The sequence below is a fragment of the Petaurus breviceps genome, unplaced genomic scaffold (assembly GCF_028583685.1).
Source record: "Petaurus breviceps papuanus isolate PSGF00001 unplaced genomic scaffold, PetGlider_PUasm1.0 90822, whole genome shotgun sequence".
Classification (NCBI taxonomy): domain Eukaryota; kingdom Metazoa; phylum Chordata; class Mammalia; order Diprotodontia; family Petauridae; genus Petaurus; species Petaurus breviceps.
In genome coordinates this window covers 11,280,534-11,294,881 of record NW_027187351.1, presented here as the reverse complement: position 1 = coordinate 11,294,881, position 14,348 = coordinate 11,280,534, and the positions used below count along the sequence as shown (strand labels likewise).

The window sequence follows — 14,348 nt, the reverse complement described above, 5'->3', positions numbered from 1 at the left end:
ATTTAAAAATTTTTAGATTTTTGAAAAATGACAGGTATTCTTTTCTGTCCTTTCCACACACACCCCAACTGAAAAGAGAAAAGAAAAAAAAACCGTGTAACACAAATTGCACCTGTATTTTAAAACAATACATAGGGTGTGGATTTGTTAACTGTGACATTGCCAGGAAGTGTCTCTAAAGATATAAAATAGTGGGCAGGTTGGTGGGTATTTGGACAGGCTGATAGGTTTTTCAAATCTATCTGTGAGGTCACACAAGTAGTCATCAAATAATAAGGATAGTGAAAGTGAAGTTCATATAATTACTTCTTCTCTTCATCTAGCATAATACTGATGCACATCTGTTAGACTGTTAATGCCTATAGGCCTGGGACTTTGTATTACTCATGTTCATCTTGAATGAATGGATAAATAAAGAAATGTATAGGCCTACTGAACAGTCACCATGAAAGCTTTGAAACTATGAATGACAATGTAATTATTGAACTCGTTGAATATTATTGAACTTTAAAATATTCACATATTTATAGACCATGAATCCTTCTAGTACTCCTCTAGGTGGGTTCTTGAAGCTCAATGCTCAGGACAATAGCTTCTGATTTTTTGCTTTTATTGCTGAAGACTGTTGAATATGAAGGATTTACCAGTTTGTCCATCAAAGGTGTTTCCAGTTGATTCAATATGATAGCAGAAGAATCCTGTAGGGACCTTTTTCTTTTTGTATTCTTTATTTGTTCCTGAAAGACGTATTTTAACAGTGTTTATCACATTCAATTTCATAGCTCACATGATGTCTAGCAACAAGGGCAAAAATCTTTAAATTTCATTAAATTACTTTGAAAAACTAAAAAGTAACCTAAATTCCAAATTTTAGAAAATTTATGTCATTATCTATAATCCTTATTTAATTTCTTATAAATGTATCCCCAGCAGCTACTATGTGCTTGCAACATAGTAGGCAACTTAGAGCATGCTTGTTGATTGATTGTTTATTGAATCTTGCTTTTACTATATGATAACATATATACAATGTCGTGTAACAAAAATGAATGTAGAGTCCCGGTTTGGGTATTGGCTTGGCTACTTTGTAGCTATATGGCAATGGGTAATTTGTTTAAGATGTTTATTCTTCTTTCTCTGAAGTGGATAAAAATACTATGTCATGGGAAAGTAAGAATAAAGCAGTTGGTAAATTATAAAGTAGTATTTACATTTGGGTTTCTCTTAGGGACAGTTCTTATTTTAACAAAGGCTCAGGCTCGGTATTTTCATATATCAATGATTAAATGTCTTATAGCATTAATGGCCAAGTGGATAAAGAACTGGTCCTAGAGTCAGGAAGACCTGAATTCAAATCTACTCTCAGATACTTACTAACTGTGTGGCCGTGGGTCTAAAATGGGGATAATAATAGCAGTTACCTCACAGGGTTATTATGAGGCTCAAATGAAGTAATATCTGTAAAATGCACTTGGAACAATGCCTGGTACATAAGAAGGTGCTATGTAAATGTTTATTCTCTCCTCACCTCTCTGCTTTGCCTATAGCAAATAAATGAATTTCTTTATCAATCAACCAATAAGCATTCAATAAGAAGATAGCACCTGCTATATTCCAGGGATGCTGCTAGGTGCAGAGATAATAATAGCTAATATAAATAATAAAAATTAATATTTATATAACATTTACTATGTGTGGGGCATTGTGCTAAGTGCTTTGCAATTATTATCTCATTTGATCTTCACAACAACCTTGGAAGGTAGGTGCTATTATTATCCTCATTTTACAATTGAGGAAACTGAGGCAAAATGAGGTTAAGTGACTTGCTCAGAGTCACACAGATAGTAATTGTGTAGATTTGAATTCTTCCTCACTCCAGGCCACTATCCACTGCAACACCTAACTGATTTCCAAATATAAAAGTGAATAAATAAGTCTTTGTCATCAAAGACATTCCATTCTATTAGGGAAATGTATGTTCTCAGATAAGGAAATACAGGATATATGCAGAAATACATACTGATTTAGTGGGGATGATGGACACTTACATCTGGGGGAATCAGGATAAGCCTCTTGAAGGAGATGATTTTAGAGCTAACCTCAAAGATTTTTAAAGAGGCAGGTGAAGAGGAAGATCATTCAAGGCCTCAGGCATAGCCTGTACAAAGGCATGGAATCAAGAGTTGGAACATTATGTCTGAGGAAAGCAACAAGAAGTTCAATTTGGATGTGAAGAGGAAGTAATGTGTACCAGTCTGAAAGATAGGTTCAAGTAGTTTTGAGAGTAGTTTTTGAAGCCAAAGGAAGGAGCTTGTATTTTAACTTTAAGATAATGGAAATCTATTGAAGTTTATTGGGATGAGGAGTGACATGATGGGACCTGAACTTTACAAAAATTACTTTGTTGGAATATGGTTTGGAGAGGGGAGGGGCTAGCTGTAGGAGGCCAATTAGAAAGCTATTATAATAGTCCAGGTGAGAGGTAGACTAGGATGGTTGTGGTAGTCAGTCAGTGTTACTCAGTTATTGCGTCCAAGGCACCCTGCAAAGCCCTGGAAATATAAAGAAAGGCAAAAGAAAATTCCTGCTCTTTAGGAGCTCATAGTCTAATTGGGGAGATAAAAAGCAAAGAACTATGTACAATCTATATACATGATAAACGAGATGATCAAGAGAGGGATTTCAGTTGTTGTCTGACTCTTTGTGACCCCACTTGGGTTTTTTTTGGCAAAGATACTGAAGTGGTTTACCATCACTCATTTTACAGATGAGAAACTGAGGCAACAGAGTTAAGTGACTTACCCAGGGTCACACAGCTAGTAAGCATCTGAGGCCAGATTTAGAACTCAGGTCTTCTTGACTCCAGGTGCAGAGCTCTATCTACTCTACCTAGCTGCCCCAAATGGAGGGAAGGCACTATAATTAAAGGAAATCAGGAAAGCTTCTTGTAGAAGGTGATATATTAGCTAGAATTTGAAGGAATACAGGGAAATTAGGAGGCTGAGATGAGGAAGGAAAGAATTCTAGGAATGGGGGATAGCCAGTGAAAATGCTTATTTAGGAGGTGGAGTGTTTTTTTTCTATGAGCAGCAAGGAGACCAGTGTGAATGGATTGCAGAGTCTTGAGGGAGTGGAGGATGTAAGGTATAAGAGAACTGGAAAGGTAAGATGGGGATAGGTTTTAAAGGGCTTTGAATGCCAAACAGATGGTTTCATATTTGATCTTGGAGGTGACAGAAAGCCACTGGAGTTTATTGAATGGGTACCATGGTCAGACCTGTAGTTTAGGAAGATCATTTTGGTAGCTGAGTGGAGGATAGAATGGAGTGGGGAAAGATGGGAATGGGAGACCAACCAGCTGGCTATTTCAATAATCTAATCTTGAGATAATAAGGGCTGCCATCAAGGTAGTGGCAGCATCAAAAAAGAGAAGAGAAAGTATATGAGATATTATGAAGGTAATATTGACAGGTCTTGACAGTAGACAGGGGGTGGGGGTAGGGTGAGAGTGAAGAGTTGAGGATGACACCTAGGTTGTCATCTGGGTGATGAGAGGATGGTAGAACCCTCAATAGTAATAGGAAAGTTAGGAAAAGGGGAGAATTTGGGAGGAAAGTTAGTAAGTTCACTTTTGGCTATGTTGAGTTTAAGATGTCTACAAGATATCTAGTTCAATAAGTCTACAAGATGTCCAGTTAAAGATGTGCAATAAGTAGTTAGAGATTCAAGATATGGTGGTTAGCAGAGAAGTTAGGGCTAGATAAAAAGATTTGAGAATCATCAGCACAGAGATAATTGACTCAATGGGAGCTGATGAGGTCATGAAGTAAGGTAGTATAGAGGAAGAAGGGAAAAGGGCCTAGAACAGGACCCTTTGGGACACCTATGGTTAGTATGTATGACCTAGATGAAGCTTGAACAAAAGAAACTGAGGAAGAATGGTCAAAAAAGTAGTTGGCAATGGTCAGACAAGAACCAGGAGAGAACAATGTCATGAAACCTAGAGAGAAGAGAGCAGCAAGAAGTAATTAACAGTAATTAACAGATTAGAGAGACATCAAGAAGGACATTAGATTTGGCAATTCAGCATTTAGTGCAGTGCCAAGCACATAGTAGGTACTTAATAAATATTTATTGACAGACTGAAAAAGAGAAAAGGAAGGAAGAGAAGAAGAAAGAAAGGAAGGAAGAAAGGAATGAAGGAAGGAAGGAAAGAAGGAAGGAAGGAAGGAAGGAAGGAAGGAAGGAAGGAAGGAAGGAAGGAAGGAAGGAACTAAGTTGCCCAAATAGAACTGGCCAGTTGGGTCCCCACTGGGGTAGCTATTAATACTCACAGATGATTGATGTTGTTTGCTTTTGAAGAGGACCAAGACATCAGGAAAGTGAAGTCATGACTTGCAAGTGAATTGGATTTAAGTGAGGCAGGGCTTTGCAAAATCACCAGTCTCAGGAGACATCTGGGTCCAGTGGCAAGATATAGACCAGGATGACTGGAGATGGCCCTGGATGCAGTAGGAAGCCTTGGTCTTTTTAAGCTAAAGTCTTTCCCAGGTTTCAGTTTATCTGAGACAATGCTCATTCAGTGATTAAGGTGAGAATGAGGCAAAGAATGGCCTCTTTTCCTTAGTTAAAATAAATCAATCTAGGATGGGAAGACCCTCAGGGTTTTGGGCCCAAACAGATACAATTGCTATTTACACTCAATCTGCTGTCATGTGTAATGTTAAGGAAATTTGAAGACCTTTCCTGCCCCTTAATAGGCCTATGTGATCACATGGAGTCCATGGTGGGAGGAGCTTGCCAAACAGGAGCAGGAAGGGTAGAGCAGGAGGTGTGAGTGAGACAGAGCTGGGAGAGACAGTGAGCAGGCATAATAGGCAGAGTAGCTAACATGAGTGAGAAAGAGAGAATTTTTGCCTAGGGGAACTTGTTTTGTGGGGAGACCTAATGGAGGGAAGGCTTGGGGATATTTGTGTTCCTGTCTTGGTGACATGTATGGACTTTGTCTTAAAAAGAACACTTGGGGTCAGTGCTCTCTGCATTGGCAATGTGTATAGACTTCTTTGTTACTATGATGGATTTGGCTTACTGGTGTTTGAATAAATATCTTGGCTTTAACTTCAAGAAAGAGAGTCTGTTATATCTTGTGACTCAAACCTGGGAATATGCCTGTATATTCATAGAAGCTGCTGTGGGTATCACATTCTGCCTTGCATCCCTAGACTCTTTTCTTTATCTTCACCATGACCTCTAATCCCTCAACCCCTTAGTTCTTTCCAGGTTACTTCCTCTCTCTTCCCCATCTTGACTGCTTAGTGAACCAGTAGAACTCTATATGGTCCCCTTCTCTTGAACCCCTTTATCCTGTTTCCAAATCTTGTCCTGCCAGACTTCAGCCCTGGATTACCACCTGCTACCTTTGCTCCTACTCACAATGCTATTGTGTGAAGTTGGAAAAATAAATCACAAAACTGCTGACTTATTCCACTACAAATTATGATACATGATTTCAACAGGACTGTCATTGCTGTATGGTAATCCTTCTATACCTCACTAATTGCCTCACTATCTACTTGCCACAGCGGCTCTTCTAAACTTTTCTATCCCTCCTCAAACCTTCCATATCTCCTTCTCCCCCACCCTCAGCTCATATCACTCATATCAGTGACCTTCTGCCACTGTCTCCTTCACCCCATGTCACATAAATCGTGGTCCTACTTCTTAATTTATAATTTATTTATTTTTAGTTTTCAACATTCATTCCACAAGATTTTGAGTTACAAATTTTTCCCCATCTCTCCCCTATCCCCCACCCCCAAGATGGCAAGCATACTAAATACCCCTTCCTCCAATCAACCCTCTATTATATCCTCCCCATTCCCCCCCCCCCCCTTACTTTGTTGTAGGGCAAGATAGATTTCTATATCCTATTGCCTGGCTCTACTTCTTACCAAGGCAAACACCTTTACCTGCACAAGCAATCCTATTCCATTTCTTCTTTTTCAGGAAACTGCCCCCCTGCCTTATTGCCCCTTTACTTTTTTTTTTCAGTCTCTACCTGTATACTGTCTCTTTCCCCACTACCTCCAAACGTGCCCATGACTCCCATCCTCAAAAAACCGTTACTTAATTCATCCATCCATACTAGCTATTATCCCATGTCTCTTCAACCTTTTATAGATAAACTCCTTGAGAAGGCCATCTATCCTGGGGGGCTCTATTCCCTTTCCTCTCACGGTCTTCTTATTCCTCTACAGTCTGAGCATTCAACCAAAATTGCTGTCTTCAAAGTTACTAACAATCCTTAATTCAGTCAATCTGTCAGTTGTTGTTTGTTTATTGTTGGTGTTTGTCCTTGGTTCTCAAAGAGGACCATGATATGGGGAAGGTGATGTCATGACTTGTAAGTGAATTTCATAGTTCATAAACATAAAAGTGGAGCATTTGTGGGTGATAAAATCAAGGATATGGCCATCTCTGTGAGGGGCTGAAGTGAGGTGGAGGAAATTTCATGGGAAATGAGCAAGTTTAATAACTGAAAGATAAGAAGGTTTGGGCAAATATCACTGTGTATTTTTAAGTCCTCTAGTATGAAGGCAGAAGTTGAGGAGAAAGGAAAAGATGGTGAGGCAGTCACTCAACTCATTGAGGAAAGAAGGGGAATGTCCTGGAGGTTGTTACACAACAATTACCAGAATTTGGATTGGGTAATAGACATACATAGATTGAATGAACTTTAAAGAAGAGGCATTATTCCTGAATGATGGTGGTAGAGAGAGAAGCTGGAAGTGATTATGGAGAACAAGGAATATTCTAATTTCCCCTCCTAGATCAGTGGGTCAGGGAAAGTAAGTGAAAGTACAACCAGTGCTGCAAAGGGTGGTCAGGGAGTTTGCTTCAACAGAAAAGAGTCAGTTCTCAGTGAGGAGAAAGAAGGGTACATATGCTAGAGAGATTGATGAAATGGAATTGATATGACTGGGCTCTAATTTATGAATTTGCTAACAATTCTTCTTTCCTGTTGTCAGTTCAATATTAATATTAGCCAAAGGGTCCACTTGTTCATAAAACTACCTATTTATACAAGTGGTTTTGGTACCTAGTGTAAGAAAATAGCTCTTTGAAATTAATGCCTCCATCATGTTCATACCCCACTATTAGGCAGGATAAATTCATTGACAAACTGGTGCAGAATTAAAATTTTATCAAAATTAACATAAACCAACCTGATCTTGATCAATTTCCCTCTCTTCATTCTTTGAGCTTAGTGTTTCAATTTGTTTCCTTTTTCCTTTTTGAAGCCCTTGTATTTCTGTCTTTTCATTTACTTCTAAGATCTTCTGAATAATTTCAACCAGCTCTTGAGGATCATCTGAAATGGGATTATGGGGAAAGGGAAATGGCAAGTGCAGATGATATTATCTGTAGGTGGTCAAAGTCACCAAAATGTTTGTGGGAAGAAAAAAGTGAAACAGTGCTTCATAATGTCACTCACCACTCATGGAAATTACTTTTGCTAACTGTTGCTCTGTCTTTTTCTCTTCTGCTGGCCAATTTACTAACACATTTTCATTTGTTTTTAGTAGACTTGCAACTTCTTTGTCATCACTAGGAAGGTCCTGTATCCATGAAGTCTCTCCTACACGGAGGGAGTTGTCATTTGTGAAATCAAAGAGTGTAAACTTTTTCATCTTAGTAAATTTCTTTTGTCAGAGAGTTGTGGATAGATCTAAAAAAAGAGAAAGGAACAGTATACATTTATGGATTCCTAGTGACTTGGGAGATAATTTCTCAGCCTTCAGGAAAATATAAAATGAATCATAGCAGATCTGGCTAAGAACAAGATTTGCAATATGAGGTACAAATCAATAATAACTCTTCTGAGGTTTATTGCTTAGCAACACAGAAATCTTGGTTTTAAGGAATTTTCCTATGGGGAGAAAAAAAAGCAATGAATCATACTGGAGGGAACTAAGGAAGAAACTGTTCAAGCCAAAAGTCTATTTCATGACATTCTTAAGGAATTCCCAAGCTTTGTATTTTTGTGGTTGTTCAGTTGTGTCCGATTATTTGTGATCCCATTTGGGATTTTCTTGGCAAAGCTACTAGAGTGGTTTGCCATTTCCTTTTCCAGTTCATTTTACAGATGAGGAAACCAAAGCAAACAAGGTTAAGTGATTTGCCTATGATCACACAGTTAAGTGTCTGAGACAAGCTTTAGAGGCTGATAAAATGGTTAACTGTAGACAGGAACTACTCTTTTTCTTGGAGAGAGGGAGGGGAGAGCATAAATGTGTTTCACACCAATGCTTATTGTTCATATATATAAAAACTTGTATCAGAAAGATTAGAAGTAGGATAACAAAAAAATAGAGATAGAAGGGACATTATGAGATTTGTGGAAATGGTTAAAGGAACTGGAGGCTTGGGTTCCACATAAATTTTTAGAAGGTGATTGTGTGTGTGTGTGAGTATGTGTGTATGTATTATGTACATAAATATTTTAGAGAAGTTCTTACCAAAATGGCTTGTCAGTCTTCTAAAAAACAGATTTTAGGTTTTCATATATAGAGATAAATAGGCAATTAGGTGATACAGTGGTTAGAACACTGGGCTTGGAATCAGGAAGACTCATCTTCATGAATTCAAATCTGGCCTAAGAGCACTCACTAGTTGTATAACCCTAGGCAAGTCATTTAACCCTGTTTGCCTCCGTTCCTCAATTGGTAAAATGAGCTAGAGAAGGAAATGGCAAACCACTCTAATATCTTTGCCAAGAAAACCCCAAAATGGGGCCACAAAGAGTTGGACACAACTGAAATGACTCAACAACAACAACAATATATAATAATACCTTAGAGAATATGTTTGGACCATTATAAAAATAGAGCTGTCAAGGACAACCTCCAGTGTCCTAGAAGAGTATTGCCTATGTTTGCTGAATTCATAGTTCTTAACAAAAAGGCATTTATTAAAAACTCCAGTAATGAAGACCTAGTAGGATCATAGATTTAGAAGTGGAATTGTAAAGGTCATCTAGCCCTACCCACTTCACTATACAGATGTTGAAACAAAGACTACCCAGGATTGAATTCTCTATCCCAAACTATTCAAAAGCACTCACATTCTCTGACTCTAGAGGCAATCTTATTTCTACTGTATCATACTTCCTTCTACAAGTTCAAGGTAACTGATTATCTGGTATCAATTCCCTAGGAATACCTCCTAGCATCACTCCTTTACTGTAATGCTTCTTCCATCTCACATTATAACTACTGAGCTGAATGAGAAGATTGTTCTCCCCTACTTTATAGATATTAAAAGGGAGTACATTATAATAGGGGGAAACTTAGTAGCTTAGTAGATAGTGCTGGTCCTAGAATCAGGAAGACCTGAGTTCAAATCCAGCCTCAGACACTTACTAGTGTGTGAACTTGGGGCAAATCACTTAACCTCTGTTTGCCTTTATCCACTGGAGAAGAAAATGGCAAACCACTCCAATATTTTTGCTGGGAAAACTCGGTTCATGGGGTCAATGGAGAGTAGGAGGACACTACTGGATGACTGAACAACATTATAATGGAGAATGTGCTGGACTTGGAGTCCTTACAAACCTCAGTTCAAATCCTCCTTTTGACTTCTACCAGCTGTACAGCCAAGAACAATTCACTTAATTTTTCTTATTCATTCATTTATTTATTTATTTTTAGTTTTCAACATTCACTTCCACAAGATTTTGAGTTAAAAATTTTCTCTCCATCTCTCCCCTACCCTCCACCCCAAGATAGCCAGCATACTGAATACCCCTTTCCCCAATCTGTTCTCTCTTATGTCCTCTCCCATCCCCCCTACTTTCTTGTAGGGCAAAATTGCCTGTATATCTTATTTCCTGGTAGCATGTAAAAATAATTTTTAATATTTGTTTTAAAACTGATTTCCAGATTCTTTTCCTTCTTCTCTCCTCACCTATCCCTACTGGGAAGACAAGCAATTCAATATAGGTTGTACATGTGTTTAACTTTTTCAAGCAATCATTTTCATATCTCTAAAATGGTAATAATACCTTTAACACTTACCTTACTGACATCATTGTGAGAATCAAATGAGATAATGCATGCAAAGTGCTATACAAATGTCAGCTACTATTATATAAAGTGAGCTTATAGTTTATAGTTTGTTGTTTGCAAGTTAGATACCATTTAGTGCTGTTGTGAAGGAAGCTAAATATGAGTTATTATTTGATTATTATTAGGTCTTTGGGTTTTACTCTTTTTTTTTTCAAGCAATCGGGGTTAAGTAACTTGCTCAAGGTTACATGGCCAGTTATTTCTGGGTGTGGTGCTAAGTATCTGAGCCCAGATTTGATCCCCAGGTCATCCCGACACTGGAGCCGGTGCTCTTACTCGATGTGCCACCTGGCCGCCCCTGGGTTTTACTCTTAACATTAAAGCTCCTAAAGTGAGATTTTAAAAGAAGCCTTTATTACTACTCTCTTTTTAAAATAGATCTGACTATGTCATCCCTTCCTTCATTCAATAAACTATAGTGGCTCTCTATGGTTTCCAGGAACAAATCTAAAATCCTTTGTATATTGTTCTAAGATTTTCACAAGCTAGCCCCCTCCTACCTTTCTAGTCTTTTTATATCTTACTCTCCTCCACATACTATGAGATCTAATGACACTGACCTCCTTGCTATTCCCTCACACAAAACAGTCATCTCCTGACTCCCGGCATTTTCATTGGCTTTCCTCCACGGCTGAAATGTTCTCAGTCCTCATCTTTGCCTCCTGGCTTCCTTCAGGTCTCATCTTCTAGAGGAAGCCCCTCCCATCCCTCTTTAACCCAGTGCCTTCCCTCTTAGTTATTTCCCACTTATCTTGCACTTAGCTAGCTTGTATATATTTATTTGCTTATTGTCTTCCCCATTTATCGTAAGCTCCTTGAGGACAAGTATTGTCTTTTGCTTCTTTTTGTATCTCCAGAGTGTAGCACAGTGCCTGGCATACAAAAAGAAATACTTAGTAAATGTTTAGTGACTGACTGCTCCAGGCTGGTGGCGGTTGCTGGGTATGGGCCCTGGCCCCCCCCCCCCCCCCCCAACTTCCTACATAACCCTGGCATTTGCTTGAGGCTCATCCCAGTATAATCATTTCAACTGTCCTCACATAGTGACTTTGACCCTTCCCCTGATGAGGTATGGGCTCTGGGAGCCCCCCTGGAGTTCTCCTTGAGTCCTTGAGGTACAGGCTCTGGGAACCTCCCTTGGACTCCTGATTAAATTATCTCATTTGATGAGGCATTTGCATGAGGCAATAAGCCTTAAGTAGTGGCTGGGCCCAGACCTCTAGCCTAGTTACTAACTACTAACTCTAGCCTAGTTACTACTAGTTAGTTGATTTTTCCCTCCAAGAGGCGGAGAGCCTGAGTCAGAGCGACAAGCTCTGTGCGTTGGGCAGAGGACCCAGGAAGGAGGACGGGATGACCACAGGACCAAGAGAGCTGGGGAGGACACTACGGCTGCACCAGCCCCGCATATCCCTTCATACATGAAACCGCTGCCATCAGTGAAGAGGACTAGGTCAGGGTTCTGCAGGGGTGTGTCAGTGAGATCGGGTCTCACAACCTGATCAATGACCTGAAGGCAATTGTGGACAGGGGGGGGGGGGGGGAGGATGGACTAGGTTCAGGGTCAGGGAGTAAAGTGTCAGCGTTAATAACAGAGGGTTTTTTTTTTTTTAAATCAGACAAGGCTGATCTAGGAGGAGAGCCTGGTATTGGGTTAATTGGGAGTTAGAGAGCCCACGACTTGGATCTCTATGGAGGAGAGTCTCCACAGAATGGGGGGCGGGGATGGAAAGAGGCTGACCCAAGGAAAGCTTGTTGGCTTCCTTAACAAGGAGGGCCGTTGCATTGACACCCCGGAGGCAAGGTGGTGGCCCAAGGAGCCCATTCAGCAACAAAAAGATAAAAAGGCTTGGAAATATCAGAGTAGGACTAAGGCAGGCGCTGAGGCCAAGGTGGCCTTAAGGGTATCAAAAATCTTTTGCTCTAGGCCTGACCAAGAAAGGGGTCCAGCTCCAGCAGTGGCAGAATAAAGAGGTTTTGCAATTTCTTCAAAACCCAAAATCCAGAGCCAGCAGTAACCTACTGTACACTAAAATTCTTGAACCTGGCTTTTGTTGTTGTTGTTTTTTTTTTAAGTCTTTGGGGTTGGTAAGTCTAGAATGGTTTGGATTTGGGAGGGGGAAAGGGATCGCGTGCCCTCTGAGAGAATGTAACCAAGATAGGTGACCCGAGATAAACAGATTTGAGCTTTCTTAGAAAAAATTCGGTAACCCAAAGACTACAAGAGAGAGAGAAGGTTGGAGGTGGCAGATAAACAAGCGCTTTCAGTAGATACTGCAAGGAGGAGGTCATCAACATACTGAATTAGAGAGCAAGAGAGTGGGATTTGTGGAAAGGCATAACGTCCTTATGGAGGGCCTCGTTGAAGAGGGTAGGGGAGTTTTTGAAACTCTGGGGCAGATGTGTCCAGGTTAACTGGCCAGAATACCTGCCCTCAGGGTCTATCCAGGTGAAAGCAAAAAGGGTCTGACTAGCGGGGGACTAGGGGAATAGTGAAAAAAGCAACCACAATGTGAAGGGGGAAGGAGGCTAAGGGGGTCTAGTGAGAAAGTCCCCAGGCCCCGTCAATCAGTGAATGCTAGACCCTTTGGAGAGTGGCAGGCTTTTTTTCCTTTTCTTTTCTCGGGGACATTCATTTTCCCAATGACTTAATTCCTTACAATAGGCTCATTGGTCCCTTGCAGGGCGCGGGGAGGGTGGCGGGCACCAGGTGGTGTGGCGCCCACTCGAGCACCCTGTTTGGGAGTCTAACATGCAACCACAAAGTCCTGGGCAAGCTTCTTGTCTGCTTTGTCAGAGGAGCTGTCCCTTTTGTCATAAACCTTTTGGGCAGTTTCTATCAGCTGGGATATAACCGCAACCTCAAAACCCTCCTGTTTCTGGAGTTTCTTTTTAATGTCAGGGGCAGACTGGGAAACAAAGGCAATATTTAAGGCTCTGGCATTTTCAGGAGCCTCGGGGTCAATAGGAGTATCCTGCGGGTGGGCCACAAGGATTCGGATACCCCTTAGGAAAGAACAGTTCCTAAGCCAGGGAGGGGGATAGGTGACAAGATCTAGCCAGACATCAATATAAGGGAACTGATCTGGATGTCCTGCATTCCCTGTGACCACCTGCCACACTGATTGGATAATTTGCTTGTTGAAACTTCCCTGAGGGGGCCAGCCCGCCCCAAACGTGGGCCACTCATTCATGCAATAAGAAATGAGTTTCCTCTTCTTCAATGGGACCCCATAATCTGTCCCATCCTGATAGGCTACTCTAAAATGGCTTAGTATGCAACCCAGGGGAGTTTTTGATGTACTGGCTGAACCTCCCATGTTCTAGGACAAAAAGACAGACAAACAGTATAGTCTTATAAACAAATATGTCTTCCCAGTGGAAATCAGAAAAGCTTCCTTGAAGGTGTCTGATAGCCACTCGAATACCTGCTTTGCAGACTAAAAACAGGGAGGCTTTAAGCGAATGAGCTCAAGACAGAACTTTATGAACATAGGACACATACAGACAAACAATAGTCCCTAGCTGCTTGTTTGCCTCCTGAAGATTCTGAACAGGAAGCAAATGAGCTCAAGCGAGCATAGGACACATAAAAAACATACAAACATTAACCAGAATACTGACAGGGAAGAGGTCTTGACGTCTCAAGCTTTGCCCAGGGAGGTGATGAAAATGGCTATGTCTAGCCCTCCCCCCTCCAGAATAGAATTTTAACCAGAACAGATTTTTACTCACCCCCAAACTGGAGGCCAAATGAGGAGCAAGTTGTAGTTGGGAGGCAGGTGAGCTCTTTCCCTCCTCAAGACCTGGGGCCCTGGAATGTCCTTAGGGGCTAGCCCCGCTAGTAGGGATCGGGGCGAGCAGATGCCTACTTCTCAAGGCAGAGAGCTCTTCTTATTTGGGGATCTTTGCGGAACACCGAAGATCTCTCTGGGGCCTCCAATTATGTAGGGCATAAAGGAGTGAGACAGAAGATCCCCAAGAATAAATTGGAAGTGGATTTTATTACTGTGGGACTGCTGGGGTCACATAACCAAATCAGACAGTGAATTGGCATGAACAATATGCCAGTTTTTAAAGAGATTACAATAGTCAGGTTGTAAGCTGAAACTACAATCAGTGATTGGTCAGTGTATATTTGAATTTTCCCTCGCCCTTGAAGTTTTTCCCTAGGCTGAGGGATAGGGAACCCAAAATGGGTGGAGATGGGGAACAACTGGT

At 40.7% G+C, this 14,348-nt stretch overlaps 1 protein-coding gene across 1 annotated transcript in view; it reads right to left on the bottom strand.

Moving 5' to 3' along the window:
• BEND6 (BEN domain containing 6) overlaps window positions 1-14,348 on the bottom strand; it is a 94,018-nt gene that overhangs the window by 28,672 nt on the left and 50,998 nt on the right. The window contains exons 3-5 of the mRNA XM_069070706.1: window positions 7,496-7,729; window positions 7,227-7,372; window positions 645-737 (exon numbers count right to left, since the gene is read on the bottom strand). Coding sequence (XP_068926807.1) covers window positions 645-737; window positions 7,227-7,372; window positions 7,496-7,691 — 435 coding nt within the window. The 5' untranslated portion in view covers window positions 7,692-7,729. The remainder of the gene's footprint in view (window positions 1-644; window positions 738-7,226; window positions 7,373-7,495; window positions 7,730-14,348) is intronic.